The following is a 20,758-nucleotide window of genomic DNA, read 5'->3' as shown; positions in this document are numbered from 1 at the left end:
GATGTCATTAGTACTTCCTCTCTGCAGCCTTGTTTTCTGGGATGCATGTGTCTAGCTGGCCAAATCTCCCCAGACGTACCCCTGTCCAAGGCCAGGCCCTTGGCATTCATCAAGCTGGCGTTTTTCCAGCGCCTGCTAATTCCGTGTCCCCAGCAGCTGTTCCCTGGACCAGCCTTGGCTGCCACACCTTTGTGAGGAATGTCCAGTCTCATTTTCTAAGGGCCGTGGTTGAGGGCAGAGCGCGGGGCGAGGGAGACAGGCTTGCTTCCTGCCGTAGACCTAGTTCTCTCCTATCCCTTCCTAAGCTGGAGTCACAGAGTAGGTGGGCGTTAGGTCTGGTCACGACTGATTCCCCTACTTACTCCCGCATAGCTGGGATTCGAGTGGCCCAGAGCCACCTGGCAGAATCCACAGGGCGACCCAGGGCCAGTAGGAACTCCAGAAGCGCCACCCCCCCGGCGAGGAGTGACCACCTCGTGCCTGGAAGCATTCAAGCATGTGATGTGGCGCTGACCACCGTTTGAACTGTGTGGAATGGGGCCCCCCCAAGGCCTGAAGGCGGCCCACAGCTCTGTGTTTAATGCACCATGTTTTTCTTCCTTTTGTTTATAATACAACTTGAATCCTTTATCATCTTATCAAAGTGATCAAATTTCACATTGCTGATGACAGGACAACCTGGCAACAGGGCCCCTTGGTGGGATGTACAGAGAAGGCTGTCCCTTCCCCTGTGTAACATTCCTGTGGACCAAGTGTGGAGAGAGGGAGGTTCATGCAGAGCCCAGGAGGCCTGGTAAGAATCTGGCTTTGATCCTGAGAACAATGGGGGCTATGAAGGTGACATGGTTTGGGATGGACAGGTACACACTGCTATATTAAAATGGATAACCCGTAAGGTCTTACTGTATAGCAGAGAGAACTCTGCTTCACGTTATGTGGCAGCCTGGATGGGAGAAGAGTTTGGGGTAGAATGGATACATGTACGTGTATGGCCAAGTCCTTCTGCTGTCCACTGAAAACCATCAGAACATGGTCAACTGGCTATACTCCAATATAATATAAAAAGTTAAAAAAAATTTTTTTAAAGTAATACGAGGGAATTTCCCGGTGGTCTAAAGGTTAGGACTCTGTGATTCCACTGCAGGGGGCACTGGTTCCATTTCTGATCAGGGAACTAAGATTCCTGCATGCCTCATGACCAAAAAAGAAAAAAGAAAAATGACTTGCTCTGACTTTGTTTAAAGGGATTGCTTTGTGTTGGGAGACCGAGGGAGGAGATGGTGCAGAAAGGTAGAAGCAGGGGGATCGATTAGAATCATTTATTGCAATGATACAGCTCAGATGCCACGATGCTTTGGACCAGCCTCCTGGGGCAGCCGAGGTGGGGAGAAGTGGTTGAACTCTGTGTCCATTCTGAAGGTGGGGCTGATAGATTGGCCTCATGGGTTGCAGAGAGGGTGTGGAGAGAAAGAGGAGTCAGGGAAGCTTCCAAGGCTTGAGCTGCAAAGGATGGCGTTGCCCTGAGCTGAGATGGGATGAGGATTCAAAGAGGGAAGGTCAGGAACTCAGTGTTGGATACCGAGGGTAAGGGATGCCTTTTAGACAAGCCATGTGGGTGGAAGGGTTGTGCGCAGGCCTGCACACACACAGGGACCTCAGAGCGACCAGTGGGGCATCTGAACCCAGACCTTCTCCCCTTGATCCCTTTGTGTCCCCCACCCTCAATTATTTCTGGCTTCCTAGGCCTTTAGCATGGCTGAACTGACCTAGGACCTGGCAAAGTTGCTTTCCCCCAGGCTCCAGGATTGTCAGCATCCAGGCAGTGTCACTCAATTAATCCCCTGCTTCTTGTACAAGCTAGGAGAGCAGCCTCTATGTGTGGGGGTGGTGGAACCTGCAGGCTACCGGGACTATTACACACCCACTGCAAACCAACCCTGATTCCGGGAGCTGGTCACCCATGCTGTCAGCCCCTCCACTTTGGGTCCCCTGGCAGTAATCCTGGAAAGAGGAAGACAGGGGAGCTTTGATGGGAGGGAGCATTTGGGGGCCGTGGGAAGAGACATTGGTGCCACCTTGCAGGCGAGCCAGAGAGCAAGGCCTTGGGATGGTTACAACAAAAACAGAATGTCGCCTATACAGTCACCCAAAGGGACTGTTCAGTCAATCCATGAGACCATGCCAGGAAGGACTAAAACCATTAAAAAGACAGAGGTCCAGTGGTTAAGACTCCATGCTTCCACTGCAGGGGGTGCAGGTTGGATCCCTGATCCAGGGAACATAATCTCGCATGCCAAGTGGTGTAACCTCCTGAAAAAAATAGAAGCAAAACTATACTTCAATAAAAACTTTTTTTTTTTTTAAAGAGAGAGAGGGGAGGAAGAAAGAGACAGATTCACCTATACTCATACAGAAAGGAATCTAAAGCATTTTAATCAAACAAGAGCAACTGGACGAATATTTATTGAGTGCCTACTGTGTGTGGGCAGTGTTCTCAATAAGGGGGGAGAGTGGTAGTGTGAGAAACAGCTAATCTTTTAGTCCACTTGTGCTATGCATAGGCTTGTAAATAAGCAGAAGAAATCCTGGAAGGACCAAAATTGTTAACAGTGATTACTCCTGGGGAGACAGTACAGAGTGTTTTTTTTTTTTAATAATTAAAGAATATATATTTATCTATTTGGCTGCACCAGGTCTTAGTTGCAGCATTCGGGATCTAGTTCCCTGACCAGGGATTGAACCTGGGCACTCTATATTGGGAGTGCAGAGTCTTAGCACTTAGTGGGACCACTGGGGAAGTCCCAGTATAAGATTTTTTTAGTTTAAATACTGCTCAATTGTTTGAATTGTATGCAGTGAACCTGTGCGACTTTGTAATTTTTTCAGAAGTGCCCTCCTTTCAACAGATGAACAACACTTATATGCTGACATACTGAGAAGTCTTCAGGTACAAAAAGACTTTGGGAGCTCTAGGCAGAGCCCCCCAGAATCTAGGCTCAGATCCTAGATGGTTTCCCTTTGTTCCACCCCACTCTGGGGCAAGCCAGGCAGGTGAGCTGTTCTTCCGTCCCAGCTGAGCCACTGACGGCTGTGTGACCTTGGGCGGGCCCCTCTACCTCTCTGTGCCTGAGCTGCCTCTCCTGTATGAGGGGCTGAACCACACTTACCCCTAGAGGTAAGTCAATTTCTTTTATGTGCAACATCAGCTATTTGACTGTGGCTGCTTGGAGACGTGGTGAAGGGAGACTGCATGGCCATGTTAGGAGACAGCGTCATGATCGATGAGCAGTGTCTGCTGTGGACACAGGATGGATGGGAAAGAGGTAGCCCACGTGATAGGTGACTTGTTGCCTTGGACTAGATGCTCTTCAAGGTCCGCTCAAGCTGCGCCCTTCTTGGAACTGAAATAACCTCACTCACCCCCGCGTTGAGGTCATCTACGACCACATTGTGCATGTGCAGATAGCAGGATCACGACAGTTAGTATCAGCCACGGGGCTGCCACTAGCTCCTCCTGGTGCATGGCAGCCCCTTGTTAAGTTTTCAGGAACGTTGCAAACTGGCTGTTCAACTGTTGGTAGCTTGATTGGCCATGGGGAGGAATATTTAGATGATGGAAATTGGTCAACACTGTGAATGAGGGTAGGGCTTCCCAGGTGGCACTAGTGGTAAAGAACCTGCCTGCCAGTGCAGGAGACGTAAGAGAAGCAGGTTTGATCCCTGGGTTGGGAAGATGGAGCCTGGTGGGCTACAGTCCATAGGGTTGCCAAGAGTTGGACATCACTAAAGTGACTTAGCACGCATGCACACACATGAATCAGAGTTGTTTTTCCAAGGCTACAGTCCATAGGGTTGCCAAGACTTGGACATCACTAAAGTGACTTAGCACGCATGCACACACATGAATCAGAGTTGTTTTTCCAAGGAGCTGTTTTACCAGCATGCCATGAACACTGTACTAATTAATATGAAATGCCCTTCTCTCCTTCTCATCCAGATTTAGGTGACCAACCCTCCTGATCTGCCTGGGAACTGCCCTGGCTTTGGTACTGAAAGTAATAAAGTTTCTTGGGAAACTCCTCAATCTCAGGCAAATGGGGAAGACTGGTCACTCTGCAATCTTCTCCTAAGAAGTGAAGGGAGCCAGTGTTTGTTGACAGTCTGAGGTCTCCCCTAGATAACTCACACTTTACTCACAGCAACCCCGAAAAGAAGCTGGCTCTGCCTTTGTTGGGTGGAGATACATCCAAAGAGAACTTGTCCAAGGCCAAGTACTCATGCACCAAATTGACAGTATCTGCTGAATGCCTTCCATGGTCCAGTCATCACACTGAGGGTTGGAGATGCTGTGATGAGCAAGGCAGTCTTGGTCCCTGCCCTCAGAGCGTACATGCTAACAGCAGAGACCAGCATCAGACAGTTACTTAATTACAACATGGTATTTATAATTTGAAGGGTAAGTAGAAGGGTTTATGAGCTGATGATGGGTGAACCTAATCTGGTTGGGTAATCAGAGAAGGCTTCCTGGAGGAAGTGATCTCAGCCTTGAGGCTAAGATCTGAAGGATGGGTGATCAGGTGCCGGTGCTGGTGCCGGGCAAAAGGAATATCGAGGACTTCCCTGGTGGTCCAGTGGTTAAGAATCCACCTGCCAATGCAGGGGACACGGGTTTGACTCCTGGCCTGGGAAGACTACTCCACATGCCCTGGGGCAACTAAGCCCAAGCACTGCAACTACTGGGACCCACACTCTAGAGTCTGCGTGCTACAACTACTAAAGCCCATGTGCCTAGAGCTCATGCTCCACCACAAGAGAAGCTACTGCAATGAGAAGCCCGCGCACCGCAACTAGAGAGTAGCGGCCCCTGTCACAACTAAAGAAAGCCCACACGACAGCAAAGACCCAGCTCAGCCAAAAATAAATACTTTTTTATAATAAAAGGAATGTTGAGTGTAAAGTCTTGGAGGCGGGAGCAGAGCATCTGTATTCAAGAACACACAGACTCAGAGGAAGAAGCGGGTATATGAGATAAGGGTTGGCAGGACCCAGGCCATGAGGGTTTCCTGGGTCACAACGAGGAGTCTGAATTTCATTCTTACAGGGGAGGCTGTGGGACACCATCAGACATCCCTCAGGACCAGGGTCCTCATCCCCCTATCTGCCGGGAGTGTGGGCTGCTGATGGCTCATAGCTGGGCACTGCCCTCTGCCAGAAGGAGGTGCCTCCCTCTGGGGGTGACCCATAGTTAACGAGTTGATGCTGGAGTACAAAGCCTCTTTGTTTCAATTTCAAACTACTCTGACGGTCATACCAGCTTCAGACCCCATGGGATCTGTTCAGCTTCTTCCACTTATGGAAACCTGCTTCCTTCCTTACAGGTGTTTGTCCTGAGAGTCCTCCTCCCCCCAAAATCACCCACACGCAGTCTCAGCCTCAGAATATGTTTCCTAGGGGACAATCCTCCCTCAAGGCCCTGGGAAGCCATCACAAACCAGGTTTTATGTGATCAGATCTGCATCTTAGAAGGGAGAGGACTCCGGTGGCAGCCAAGAGTGGACTGAAGTGGGTATCTGAGGAGGCAGAGACTAGGGAAGATGCTATTGTCATCACTCTGGGAGAACTGGGGCAGCTGGACTAAGTGGATGGGGTGGAGATGAAGAGAAGGGTGTTTTGGGGTATTAAAGAGAGATTCAGAGTCAGGTTTGTTTCTGAAGCCCAAGCAATTTCCATTATTCTTTGCTGCCCCAGAGATGCCTCAGGCTTGCTTGACTTGCTCTCGCTGGGACAGAGGGTCCGTGGTCATTACCAAGGTGGGTTAGAGCCAAGCTGGGATGGGTCCCCTCTACTCAAGAGCATCTCTGTGGGTGTCCATGGTGTGGGCATGTGTGTTTCCCATAATGTACATACCTGGTTTACCTGGTTTGATTTGGGGGTGCTTGGACAAGAGCCATGACCATTGGACTCCCTGGTCCTCACTCCCCTACCTGTCATGTACATGCATGAAGCATGTTGCTAAGCTAAGCATGAAGCTAAGTTGCTTCAGTTGTGTCCAACTCTTTGCGACCCTATGGACTGTAGACCCCCAGGCTCCTCTGTCCATGGGATTTCCCAAGCAAGAATACTAGAGTGGGTTACCATTGCCTACTTCGGGATCTTCGTGACCCAGGGATTGAACCTGCACCTCTTATGTCTCCTGCATTGGCAGGCAGGTTCTTTACCACTCGCGCCACCTGAGAAGCCCCGAGTTGTCTTCCTTTGAGCCTTGAGAAGAACTTGGTATGTGTATGCCAAGTCGCTTCAGTCATGTCCGACCCCTGTCTGAATCTGTTGATGAAGCTTCCATGGTCCTGCCCAGTGATCTTGAGCTAACTCCTAAATAGAGGACCTGGAGAAGGATCAGGGAAGGCCGGTGGACAAAACAGACAAGATATTGACAAGATAGCAGCTGTTAGTGGTAAGAAGTGATGAGAGTTTGGAGAAAGGAGGTGGCCTGGGTAGTTTTCTGAAGCAGGTGGCTTTGAAAGTGGGTTTTAGTGGATTTGGGAAGACAAAAACTGAGAAAGTGAGCTGGGACCAGGTTATGCAGACACTGGACTGTCAGTTAAGGACTTCCATGGACAGGGGGGACTCCCGGAGAGGAGCCTGTCCTGATCCCTTCCTTTCCATCTCTCATCAGTCCCTTAGGGACACTGACATTTGGACCTCAGACAGTTTCCTAGAAATAGGCAGGTGTCACTGGCCAGAGGGAATGGTTTTCTCAGTATCTAGTCTGTATTTGGAGGCAGAATTCATGGGCTGATCCACATATCTCTTCTCTGTTTCAAAGTGGACTCTGTCTCCTAGACTCCCTGTGAGTTTCTTTCTTTTTTTTTAAAATCACACTTTTATTTCCTTTATACTTTAAAAAAATTTATTTTTTATTGAAGGATAATTGCTTTACATCCCTGTGGGTTTCTGAATGGTTGCACTTCTCTAGGGCTGAGATTTGGGTGAGGGCTTCTGAACCTTTAACTTGTAAAGGGTGTTCTCAGGTTCTTAGAGGTGCCGAGGAGGCACTGGTCTGGATGCTTAGCTGTAGTCTCCAACAACTGCCACACTGGTATGATCATGAGCAAGTCATTTACATTTTTCATTTCAATTTTCCCAGCTGTAAAATTAGAATGATTATACTTGTATCTCTTAGGATATTTTTTTCTGTCTGTAAGTAACAGAAAGTGCTAACTTCCAAATGATCTAAAACTAACACTTCCCAATAGAAATATAATGTGGGCTCCAAATGTAATTTAAAATTTTCTAGTAGCCACATTTTAAAATGTGAAATCAATTTTAATCACTTTTTTAAAAAATTGGTGGAAAATTGCTTTACAATGTCACATCTTCTATTTAACTTGTTATCCAAAAAAGTATCATTTCTACATGTAATCAATATATAGTTATTAGTGGGATATTTTACATTCTTTTTTGTACCAAGTATTTTCAATCCAGTGCTCAATAACCACAGGCAGCTAGTAGCTACCATTATTGGACAGCACAGACCTTTTTTAATAAGGATATTTCTAATAGCACATAACAACACTCCAGAGGTAGGGAAGTCTCACGATCAGTTAATTTGGAGGTGCAACAGCATCAGCAAGAACCCAGGCTCCTGCTATCTTTTTGCTCTGCCATCCACATAGTGTGGGTTTTGCTCTCAGCTAGTTACCCTCATGGTCCCAAAATGGCTGCCACTGCTCCAGGAGTCATGTCCACATTCAACAACATCCAGCAGAAAAAGACGGTATGTTTCTCCACATGTATCTCTTTACAAGAGCTATGAAAACTCTCTTGTCTCCCTTGCCCCACCCCGCTAGCCAACTTACCCTCAAGTCTCAATGTCAGATTTCATCACACGTGCATGTCTAATCCAATCACTGGCAAGCTGGATAGACTTTAATGTTTGACTTATTGCAATCAGGATTTGCCCCTGGATTGAGAACCTCTCTCAGAGTCACATGGGAGGAGTATTGGACCCTTGGGCAAAAATTGAGGCTCTGTCGAACAAAGTGGACAATTGCTGTTGGGTCAGTAATTGTAATGTCATTTCCCAAAGTGGGTTCCATGGAATACTAATCCTGATAGATATTCTTCAGGATGGCTTTCTGAATAAATAGCAATACCACTTGGAGACTCATGGTCCCCAGGAGCACTTAAAGTGTAAATCAGGATTTACCCCTTAATTGAGAATCTTTCTCAGAGTCACATGGGAGGAATAGTGAAGAATTAAGAAAAATTCTTGAAGAATTCTTCTGGGGACTTCCCTGGTGGTCCAGTTGCTAAGACTCTGTGTTCCCAATGCAGGGGGCCCAGTTTGATCTCTGGTCAGGGCACTAGATCCCACATGTCCCAATTAAGACCCAGAGACTCAAGCACTGCCAAATATATATAAAATATATTTTATAATATATATAAAATAATTTATATAAAAGATATAAAATTATATATAAAATAATTCTTCTGGCATAGTCTCACAGTCAGAAAAACTCATTTCATTTAATCTCCTCAAATTGTCTTGACTTCAGAATCTTTTTTCATGATAAACTATTAACATCAGTTTTGAGAAACACATTTTTTGAGAGCCTGCCTTTATAGATCATTAGGTTGTATAGCTGGGAGAATCTTCTAGGCTATACATCTCTAGTTCGGCCTCTTGTGGTCTAAACAGAATGACCTGCACCTACCACGCTGGGAAAATTCCAATGGACCAGGTAGAAGACAGAGTTCCCAGTGACTCAGGTCAGAAGCATCCTTTACTTGAGAGAGAAAACAAAAGTGCAGTGTTGTCCTAAATAAACTCATCCAAACCTTGCATTCACACCCTATGGGAGAGTCACACATCAGGGTGTTGGCATACACCGACTTTTATTCTCCTTGTCTTAGTTTCAATTACCATCTGGTATCTTCTTTCCTGAGATGGACCCATCTCTTTGACACAGCAGATGTATTCACACTGATGTTTAAAACTAAAGTAGAAGCCCTCTAATCTGATGTCATCAATGCCAAACACAACTTGGTTAATTGAATGTGAGAGCAGAGAAAGATTTTTAAATGATTTATAAACCTTAAGATATTAATTTTTTATTTATTTTCTCACTGCACTGTGTGGCCATTGGATTTTAGTTCTCTGACCAGGGATCGAACCCGTATACCCTGCATTGGGAGCTCAAAAGTCTTAAAACAACTGTACTGCCAGGGGAAGTCTCTTGTGATATTTATTTTAATTTATATCACATTTAAGTGTGTGCTGTGTCAATTCTGTGACCCCATGGACTGTGATCCCCCTCCAGGGGATCTTGCCAACCCAGGGATCCAACCCAGGTCTCCCGCATTGCAGGCAGATTCTTCACCATCTGAGCCACGAGGGAAGCCCAAGAATATTGGAGTAGGTAGCCTATCCCTTCTCCAGGGATCTTCCTGACCCAGGAATTGAACCAGGGTCTCCTGCACTGCAGGCAGATTCTGTACCAGCTGAGCTACCAGGGAAGTCCCGTCACATTTATGTACCGTGTGTAGATATTCAGTGGAGCTTCTCATTGTCTGTGTTCCATTCCTGTAATTTATCATTTACAATTTCCAGTTTCTGTTGGTTTCTTTAAAATGGAGCAAGAAATTAAATTTAATTTATAAATTAAAATTTTATAATTTTTCCCAGTCTTTTATAGTTAGCCCATTCATGCCAAGTTTGAGAGCGATTTTTAAGGAACTTTCTCCCTTATGAACATCCAAAAACATTCATCTTGTTTTTGGAGAAGTTAGACTCTCTTTTTCTGTACACTCATAGTCCACTGGTTTAGAGAACAAATGTTAATAAATAAAAATATTTCAATAATGAGTCCAGGGCTTCCCTATTGGTCCAGTGGTTAAGAATCTACTTTGCAATGCAGGGGATGTAGTTTCAATCCCTGCACTGGGAAGATTCCACATGCCTTGGGGCAACTAAGCCCGTGGACTGCAATTACTGAAGCCTGCACACCCAGAGCTTGTGTTCCACAATGAGAAGCCACCTTAGTAAGAAGCCTACCCACTACAGCTAACGAGTAGCCCTTGCTCACCACAGCTAGAGAAAGCCTGCACACAACAAAGACCCAGCGTAGCCAAAGATAATTAAAACAAGTAAATAAATAAGGCGTACAACAGAAGTGAATCATTCAGGAACAGTTAAATAGACAACTCCACATGTGGGAACAGGGGCATGGATCTGCTAGAGCACTGGATGCCAAACGGGTACATCAAGGTGCTGAGGGCCTCAGTTTGCAGGCTTTACAACAGAGGGACAGAGCATGCTGGCTGACTGGAGGTCAGCGGAGAACTTAGACAGATGCATATTACAATCATCTGATATGCTTTCTAGTATCCACGTCAATTAAGCCATAAACTCTGGCCCTGGGGGTTGGATCTTATACTATAGATGTGTCTTCCAGAAAGTCCTCCATTCTGATGAACAGATCCCCCAAATGTTCTTCCTCCCAAGGACAGAAGCTCTGAGGCCTCCCTGACTCAGGCGTGTCCCCAAACCAGCAAAAGCTGGGCATTCCAGGACACAAGCCCGCTTTCTTACAAGCACGCAGACCTAGGCAGAAAACCAGAGCTGGTCTCATTCTCTCCCTCTAAGTTCTCTCTGTCCTCCCTGGCTCCTCTTCATCTTCCCAGTTAATCCTTTCTGGGCCAGCTTTTCTGAGCAAGGACTTTGACCTGCCAAAAAGCTAGCCTTTATTGAGCACTTGCTGTGTGCTAGCTGCCTCACATAGAGTTCACTTAATCTTTGGTCAACCAACCCTCCTTACTGCACTGCCAACCAAGAACTGGATGGTCATCTCTCTGGATCACACTGCTGGGGCTGCCTAACGTTTATTCCTGTGATGATAAATCCAATCTATCACTGGCACTAGACTCCAAGCCCCTTGAGGGCAGTGACCACATCTACTTATTTGCATTGTATCCCCAGCACCTAGGCCAGTTCACTGCAAATACTCGATTCAAAGGGATGAGTGAAAAACCACAGGAAGTAGGTATCATTACCTCCATGTTATAGTTATAGACATAACTGAGACTTAACTGGCTTCAATACCTTATGCATGTTTTAGAACTCCCCAGTGTCAAGAGTTATGATTAAAACTCAGGTTATTCTTTTTTAATATAACTTTATGCATTTTTTAGTTTTGGCTGGGCTGGGTCTTCGTTGCTCTGCAGGTTTTCTCTAGTTTCAGAGAGCGGGGGCTACTCTCTAGTTGCGGTTCTCAGGCTTCTCATTGCGGTGGCTTCGCTTGCTGCGGAGCACGGGCTCTGGGGCGCGTGGGCTTCAGCAGTTGTGGTGCGCAGGCCCCAGAGCACAGGCTCAGTAGTTGCGGCACATGGGCTCAGCTGGCCTGCAGCCTGCTGGATCTTGCCTGATCAGGGATCGAACCCGTGTCTCCTGCACTGGTAGGCAGAGTCTTTACCACTGAGCCCCCAGGGAAGCTCCAACCCAGGTTATTCTATCCTAAACCTGAACGGGAATTGCAAGAAAGCAATATTTCGGTTTTATTAAACTGAGGAGTCTGGTCTGTATATTAGGATGGCATTTACTGTGGTTATAGCCTTCATCAGTTTTTTACAAATATCCCCAATAACTCCCAGAGTTAGTCGTGAATATTCTCAGCAGCCACTGTCAGTCCCGACTGAGCACTTACTATGCGCTGAGTCATGAGGGAAAAGACAAGATATAGTTCCTGACCGTGAAAGAACAGCAGGGTTCATTCAGGAGATGCTCCCAGATTCACCAGGTGTTCATTCAGGGCTTCCTTATGCCTGGGTACTGTGTAGATACTGAGATCATAGCAAATAAGCTAGATAGGATCCCATCCTTCTTGGAAGCCACAGTCTGGTAGGAAAGGCTTAAGGTGACTAAACGATCATAATCGTTGTTTGTCTGTGACTGCACACAATGCCCAGAAGTACAGACGTCATGTGGCAGTACCTGGTTGGGGGGGGGTGGGGAGGGCTCAAGAAATCATCCTAGGTGAAGTCAGATTTAAGCTGAAGCTTGAAATGTCACTAGAAGTTGACTAGGGGAGGAGAGAGGAGAAGAGCACGCCAAGAAGAAGAGGGAAGGCATGTGCCAAGGCCCTGAGGTAGGAAGGTGAGTGTTCCTGGAGAGCCATTCAGGATGAATCAGGAGAGGTGGGCAGGGGCGGCCCATGTCAGGCCTTGCAGGCTGCTGAGAATCGTGGTCCTTACCCTGCAAGCAAGCCCTATAAGTTCAAGTGAGGGGACCATCCCAAAGGGTATGAGGAAGCACTTCCATACACAGAGGGCTCCTCTCAGCCAGATGGCTATGGGTGGGTTCCCCTCTCCCACTCTGGATGCATTCTTCCTGTCCCCAGAGAGAACTGTCCTGTCTTAGAGAGAGTCAGGCAGGGGATGGCCCCAGCACTTGGCTCTTCTCCTTCCCAGGGCCCCGTCACTCCCAGCCTCCCCTGGGTGTCTGCGCTTCTTGTCACTTGCTTGTAAGTTTCCTAATATAGCCTGGCCATTTCCTCCCCAGCTGGAGGCCAAGAGCCACTCTCCTGTTGCAATCTCAGTTTTTCTTGGGCTTAAAGGGGCCACGTCAACTGATCTCTTGCCAAATTTAAGGGAAAGGTAGATTGGTTGATTTGATTTCACAAACTTATTCAATTCAGAGATTAGCTGTCTTCTTTTCTTTCCTCCGGTTTACCATCTTCTCTGTCCTGTTCTTGTCTCATTGTCTGTCCACAATGTCCTGTCTGTTGTCCACTTCGCTGTCTCATTTTTTTCTTTTTTCTTCTGAGACTTTGGAAGGAGCACAGTCAGATATGGATGTGAGTTGTGACTCTGCATTTATTAACTGTGTCATCTTGGGTGAGTCTTATAGGAGTCATTAAACATCTCTCTGGTCATTTTCGCAGATCCGTTTTCAGCTGACTGGAGCAGAAAGAAGAGAAAATAGTTATAAAATGCATGCTATTCACGCACTCATTCTTTCAACAAATATCTATTGAATATTATTAACAATATTTATTGAATAATGTTATTATTTTAGGTACTAAGGATACAACAGTGAACAAAAAAGAATGGAAACCCTGCATTTATGGAACTTACATTCTACTAGGGAGATGTGCCATGTGTGTGTGTGTATGTGCTCAGTCATGTCCGACTCTCTGCAACCCCATGTAGCCTGCCAGACTGCTATCCATGGGATTTTTCGGGCAAGAATACTGGAGTGGGTTGCCATTTCTTTCTCCAGGGGATATTCCCGATCCAGGAATTGAACTCATGTCTCCTGTGTCAGCAGGTAGATTCTTTACCACTGAGCCACCAGGGAAACCCAGGGAAGACAGTCAAAAAACAAAAGAAAAAGCAGAATATATGTAATATTAGATATGCTATGAAGGAACAAAAAGCAAAGAAGGAAGGTGAAAGAAACCTGGGTAGGGGTTATCATTTTACTTCTTTTCACAGACATTTGTTTGTTTAGTTAGTTGCATCGGGTCTTGATTGCAGCACGTGGATCTTTGTTGCGTCACACAGGATCTTTTGTTTTGGCACAGGGACTTCTAGTTGTGGTCGCAGGCTTTGTTGCTGTGGGATCTTAGTTCCCCGACCAGGACTCGAACCCATGTTCCCTGCATTGCAAGGCAGATTCTTAACCACTGGACCACCAGGGACGACCCAGGTAGACTGTAATTTTAAATAAGGTGGTCAGGTAAGCCTCAATGAGCAAACACTTCAAGGACACTGGGAGGGAAAAGAGTTCCAAGCGGAGGCAACAGCCAGTGCAAAGGTCTGAATGGGAGCCTGCCTGCTGGGTTGACCTTAGGGGTCCCTTGGCAGCCATCCCGGGTATTTGTTGGGAAGCCATTTGGTTGTTTGGTTAGCCAGGGCTGCGTATCAGCTTGTGTTTAAAACAAAGGCTCTGAATTCCCCCCTCACTTCAGCGAACATGATGTGTCAGGCACTGTTCTGTACACTCCAGGCACAAAGATGGAGGCAGAGAAATGGTTTTCAGGGGTGCTGCTGCTGCGGGGAGAAAGATCAAGAAGGCAGAACAGGTGTGGGGGAGCGGGGAGGCAGGGTGACGAGCTGGAGATGCTGTGTCACATCTGGGGGCACCCATCTTCAAGGTGGAACTGCAGAGGGGAAGAGGTTGGGGATATAGTCAGGACAATCAGCAGGAGATAGGAGGCAGTTATAAAAGCACCAGATGATGCAATCCCCCAGGGAGGACGGGGTGGGGGGTGGGGGTGTTGGTGGAGGGGGTGGGAGGGGGAGGTCTTGGATGGAGCCCCAGGGAGCACAGCCTGTTAGGATGGGGGTGGAATATGAAGCTATTTTGTAGCTTTGTATCAGCTTGTTCGTGCAGCTAGGTGACCACACACACTAGCACAACTTTGCAGAATCACAAAATCACACGCATATCTTTTCCTTCATAGTTCATCAGCAATATTAACTTATTTAAATCTACAACAACCCTATGAGGTAAGAGGCAACTGTTACCTGTTTAATGGGTGAGACAGCTGAGACACAGAGAGGTTAAGTCACTTGCCCAAGGTTACACAGCTAGCAAGGGCCAAGGCAGGATTCAGAGCCAGCAGCCTGGCTCCGGAGTCTGTGCTTCTAACCACCACTCTCTTCTGCCCCTCTGTGCATGTCACAGTCACACGCACAGATTCTAGTTCCCAGGAGCTCATGTGTTCACACTCATGGACACGCAAGGCCTTCCTGCTAATAGCTCCCTGTACACGCCACTATCCTGTGTACACGTAGTGTCACACGATCTCAGTTTCATTAATGTGCCCAACCTCACAGCCACACTCAGCATCGGGTGTCTCAATCTCAGATTACTTTGCACTTTAACACTCAGGTAGCCTTGTGTACTCAGACCTCACACATGCCCGCAATGTCACCTCCACTAGGCACTCACACCGCGAGTACACACTGCATTAGACACACACAGCCTATATAGTCAAAAGACACTGATATGCATGCCCCTAACAGTCTTCTCTACCCATGGCCTTGCACAAATACACACTTGCCCATGCCCTCCAACATTCATACCACCATGAAACACCGCCTTAGCCACTCATGGCCTTGGATCTTCACTTCACGTTGAACACCAGGATAACCATGCACATTTAACCTCACATACTCACAAAACCTTGCCTGCTCACAAGTTTGCACTCTGATCCTCTAACACTCTTGCACCTTCACTCAACTTTACCTGTCCTTGCACACTGAAGACCGCAAATGCTCTCATAACCTTACATACATCTCATGACGACCCGTTGGTGTGATCTCGGTCACCCTCTGTGCACACACTGCCTTGCACACTCACACAAATGCAATTTTCACACTACTGCACAAAGTCACTGTCTTACCCACTCTTGCTCCGGCACTTTCATTTCTCTTGTGTGATTCCATTTCTATGCGCACTCAATTAACTTCACACTCACAGAGCCTCACCTGCTCACACTTCACTTTAAAAAGCCTCTCTCAACCTCACTCTGTTTGGAACACTAAAGACCCTAGTGTGTTCCCACCAGGAGAAATATACACACCGTCTGCTCATGTCCTGGCACACTCGTGTAACTCCATGCACTCGAGGGACCCCGCCTGCTGGCACGGCTTCACACACTCATGCCCTGCGACACTCCACCTCACTCCATCTGGCATGCTCGTGACCTTGCCACGTTCCCGCCAACGGGACCATTCACAGCACTGCATCAACGCCTGCCTTTCAGGCATGTGTTCTCACACGCTCAGGCAACCTCAACCCTCGGAGGCCCGCTGGCTCCGGCCACTCCACATCCCCTGCCCCTCGACGGCCTGGCCCGCGGCACGGCCAGGCTCCCTGGCAGCCCTGGGGGCCGCATTGACCGTCCTCTCCTCGCCCGCAGGGACGTACCAAGGCCAGTTCACCAACGGCATGCGCCACGGCTACGGCGTGCGCCAGAGCGTGCCCTACGGGATGGCGGTGGTGGTGCGCTCGCCGCTGCGCACCTCGCTCTCGTCCCTGCGCAGCGAGCACAGCAACGGCACGCTGGCCCCGGACTCGCCCACCTCGCCGGCCGCCGACGGCCCCGCGCTGCCCGGGCCGGCCATCCCGCGCGGCGGCTTCGCGCTCAGCCTGCTGGCCAACGCCGAGGCGGTGGCGCGGGCGGCCAAGGGCGGCGGCCTGTTCCAGCGGGGCGCGCTGCTGGGGAAGCTGCGCCGCGCCGAGTCGCGCACGTCCCTGGGCAGCCAGCGCAGCCGCGTCAGCTTCCTCAAGAGCGACCTCAGCTCGGGCGCCAGCGACGCCGCGTCCACCGGCAGCCTGGGCGAGGGCGCCGACGAGGCCGCGCCCTTCGAGGCCGACATCGACGCCACCACCACCGAGACCTACATGGGCGAGTGGAAGAACGACAAGCGCTCGGGCTTCGGCGTGAGCGAGCGCTCCAGCGGCCTCCGCTACGAGGGCGAGTGGCTGGACAACCTGCGCCACGGCTACGGCTGCACCACGCTGCCCGACGGCCGCCGCGAGGAGGGCAAGTACCGCCACAACGTGCTGGTCAAGGGCACCAAGCGCCGCGTGCTGCCGCTTAAGAGCAGCAAGGTCCGCCAGAAGGTGGACCACAGCGTGGAGGGCGCCCAGCGCGCCGCCGCCATCGCGCGCCAGAAGGCCGAGATCGCCGCCTCCAGGTAGGACCCCCGGGCGGGCGCGGATGGACAGCGCCCCACTCCGGGGAGGGGTCCCGGGCCAGCGCAACCTAGGAGGCTCTGTTTCTGCCTCTTTCACCATCAGGGGTTCCCCCCAAGACTTTATACAGAGGGTTCATTGGCGGTGCTTCGGGATCTCATGTCACCCATTCACCCATCCATTCATTGTCCATCCATCATCCATCCATTTATACACTCGATTCCTCCCGTCCACCCAGTCCCTCCCTTCACGTAAACCTTACATTCACCCAACCTTTATAATATTGATCTAAACAACCATCTCTCTACTCAACTGACCATCCCACCCACCCAGCCAATTAATTTTCTGTTTACTCATTCTACCACCCAGTTACCCATCCAACTACCCAACAGTCCATTCAGTCACCCAGTTACCCATCCAACCACCCTGTTATTCGTCCATCCACCCAACCCCTTTGCTCACCTAACTTCTCTACTACCCACCTGAGCAATGCCTCCATTCACCCAACTCCTCTGTCCATCCGTCCACTCAGCCCATATATAACATCCACCTTACCACCCAACCATTTCTTCATCTGTCCATTCAACTTTCCATCTTTACACCCTCTGAACCAAGCACTCATCCACCCATCCATCCACAACCATTCTTCCAACCACCCAGACACCCGTTCAACCACCCATCCGTCCCCTCATCCCCAGCACCCACATTCATTCAACTTCTCCCATCCACTGAGCCACCAGGCATCCTAAATTCAACCATGCATCCATTCACCCACCACCTTCATTCATCTGATTTCCTCCATTTATCCAGTCACCCCTTTACCCAATCATGCTTCCGTCCACTGAAACAACATCTGCTTCTACCACCTACCCAGTCATCCAACCATCCACCCATAATCCATCCATCCAACCACCTTCATCACCCAAACAGACCCAGCAATCCATCCACCTGTCCATTCTCTCAACCACCTCCACTGACCCATCCACCAGCCCTTCATCCATCCACTCTCCATCCATTCAGTACCTATGCTTTCTTCCATATTCCAAGCCCCTGTGTGTCTTCTCACTGTACTTCAGGAAAAGTTCCAATGTTACCTTCAAACGTTTATAACACCTGCTGTGTGCTTGGCATTATTTTAAGTGGTTTACAAATATTGACTCATTCAGTCTCCTTAATGACTTTGTACTATTTTTATCTCCATTTTACAGATGATGTAAATGAGGCTCTGAAAGATAAAGTTGCAAATCACCCAGGTAGTGAGTGGCCAGGTAGTAAGTGGTTCCTACCCTCCCATCCAGCCTCATTTTCTACCACCCTGTCCTAGGACCTGGATTTTTGGCTCTGTACTAGTCATACTGGCCTTTCATCATTCTTCTCTAGTTCTTCCTATCCGAAGGCTTTTGTTCCTGATGATTCCTCTGCCTGGACTACTCTTCCTTCTTCTTGCTGCCCCTTAATTTCTATTCCTCCTTCAGAGATCCAGTCAAGTCTGACCCCCATATTGAGGCCCCATCCCCTGTCACAGCTTGACTCTCACTCAGCTGCATAGATGTCTTCTTACAACATTCGCAGTTGCAACTTTATGCTGCTTATATGATTTGTTTATATTCTAACAGTTATAATGGGCTTGCTGTGAGCCAGTCACCATTCTGATGTCTTCATGTATGTGTGTTAGTTGCTGAGTTGTGTCTGACTCTTTGTGACCCCATGGACTGTAGCTCACCAGGCTCCTCTGTCCATGGGATTCTCCAGGCAAGAATACTGGAGTGGGTTGCCAGTCCCTTCTCCAAGAGATCTTCCCGACTCAGGGATCAAACCCAGGTCTCCTGCTTTGCAGGCGGATTCTTTACCATCTGAGCCACCAGGGAAGCCATCAGGGGTGTATAGTAACTCATTTAATTTTTACAAGATCATGAGGAGGTAGCTACTGCTGTTAATCCTGTTTTGCAGGTGTTGATGAACTGTGGGGGCAACAGAGGGTGTGGCAGGACAGCGGTGAGAGGTACCAGCCTGTCCCCGTGCCGAGAACCCTCCTGCTGGTGGCTCGAAATGGCCTGGGATGGAGGCTTTCACACTGTAGTCTTCAGGGTTAAGCAGGCGAAGGGCCGCGTCTTAGCTCTTTCATCTTTCAGCTCAGACGTGGGCAACTCAGTTTGCCCGTCTGAACTTCCATCCCCAGGCTGTGATGCCACCGTTTCTTAGTTGTATGTTCTTGGCTAAATCAACCTCAGTTGTCTCATCTCTAAAAAGGGGTTGGTCTGAGGGTTAAGAAACACAGTGCACGTCCAACGGTCCACACTTCTGTCATGGGACGAGTTCTCTTGGAAGCTGACTTTGAGATGGAGATTAATACGCAGGAAGTTCACGAGCACACTCTGAGGATCAATATCTGGGGAAGGGAAGGAGGCAGGGTTGGGCAGAGAGGGTCATGCTCGGCGGCAATGCAGTCTCCGCAATGCCTCAGCAGACCACAAGGGGCGCCCTGCAGTGGAGATGACCTTCAGAGTTCTCCCAAGTTGAAGTGAGGGAGCCGGATCTTTGGAGCCTCTGCATTGAATCCAAGCTGACCTCAAGAAGGCACGTGACCTGGGGCTGGTCGGCTCTCTTTAGCTAGTGGCAGTCCCTGGACAGGACTGACAGTAGGCTGCACTCTGAGCAGCTGGGTTGAGGGCAGGAGGAGGGGAGAAATAAATCCGTGGTTCTGAAGGGGAAACTGGGGAACACATCACAGTGTCCACCGCCGTGCTGGACACCTAGCAAGGGCTCCATAGATATTGCTAGTCATCATGTCCTTCAGTGAATTCATTTTACAGATGTGGAAACTGAGACCCAGAGAAGGAAGACAGTATCCTTCAGGCCACCTGGCAAGCAAGTGAGAGAACCAGGGCTTCAGCTCCTACATTTCTGATTCCAAAGCTTTAACCAGCACATTTGCCTACTCTAAACATTGTAAACTTTGAGTTACTAGGAATGTGTGAATAGTTACTGTCATTAAGGCAGAAAGAAGGTATGGGTAATTTTCTTAAGATTTCTTGGTTAGGGGCAGAGCCAGATAGTCATATGATTTATCGGATGCTTTTATGAGCACTTTATAATATTTACTTGTCTGTGCAGAGTCTTAGTTTGCATCACACGGGATCTTCAATCTTTACAGCCTGTGGGATGTAGTTCCCTGACTGGGGGTTGAACCCAGGCCCCTTGCCTTGGGAGCTCTGAGTCTTACCCAGTGAATCACCAGTGAGTCCCAAGGGGTCACTTTTTAAAAATAGCACTTTGAGGTTGGAATCATTGTAGACTTACTAAAGAGCTGAAAAGGTAGTACAGAGAGTTCCCATATACTCTTAAGCCAGATTCTTCTAATGTCAGCTTCTTTCATTACAGTGACACATTCATCAAAGCCAACATACATACCTTACTGTTAACTAAACTTCAGACTTTAAGGTGGCGTCTGCTGGCTTTCTCTGCTGTCAAATTACCATTTTCTCCTTCTCCTATTTTAATCTTTGGATCCCAGACACCCAGTTCAGCACACACTCAGAAAGGGTCTGGAATTAACCCCTACCTTTTGGAGGGGAAAGTATCCATATACGTTATTAGAAATTCTTCTGTATGGAAGATTTGTCTCTTCTCTCCAAAGGAACATTTAAAGTTATTACGCCAAGTGTATATAGTTACAACAGGCATAAGCCAAGACTGTCCTGTGCCAGCCTGGGGCTCAAAAGAGCTTAAATGAGGTAAGAGCTTAAACTCTTGATTTGGAAGTCCACGAGTTGGAATTCTGGCTCTTGTGCTGAATTGCTGTGTGACCTTGCCCAAGTTGCCTCACCACTCTGAACCCTGGCTCTTCTTTCTTTCCTGGGTTTGTTTTGGGGAGTAGATGAGATAATGCCTGAAAAATACCTGGCACAGAGCAGCCAACAGTCAAAGCAGTCTTTGCCACCGTTTAGCATGTTCGATTTTAAAGATGATGAAATGGAAGCTTGCAGAGAAAGAGAGATTTCCCCAAGGTCTTCCCTTGCTGGGGGCAAAAGCTTGCCCCTGTCCACCCCC

At 48.5% G+C, this 20,758-nt stretch overlaps 1 protein-coding gene across 1 annotated transcript in view; it reads left to right on the top strand.

The window, feature by feature from the left end:
- Positions 1-20,758, top strand: part of JPH2 (junctophilin 2) — a 72,575-nt gene that overhangs the window by 8,616 nt on the left and 43,201 nt on the right. The window contains exon 2 of the mRNA XM_043478716.1: positions 15,930-16,710. Coding sequence (XP_043334651.1) covers positions 15,930-16,710 — 781 coding nt within the window. The remainder of the gene's footprint in view (positions 1-15,929; positions 16,711-20,758) is intronic.

Source organism: Cervus canadensis, chromosome 10, assembly GCF_019320065.1.
Source record: "Cervus canadensis isolate Bull #8, Minnesota chromosome 10, ASM1932006v1, whole genome shotgun sequence".
Lineage (NCBI taxonomy): Eukaryota > Metazoa > Chordata > Mammalia > Artiodactyla > Cervidae > Cervus > Cervus canadensis.
The sequence above is the reverse complement of the archived record's forward strand: the minus strand, read 5'-3'. Positions and strand labels throughout refer to the sequence as shown.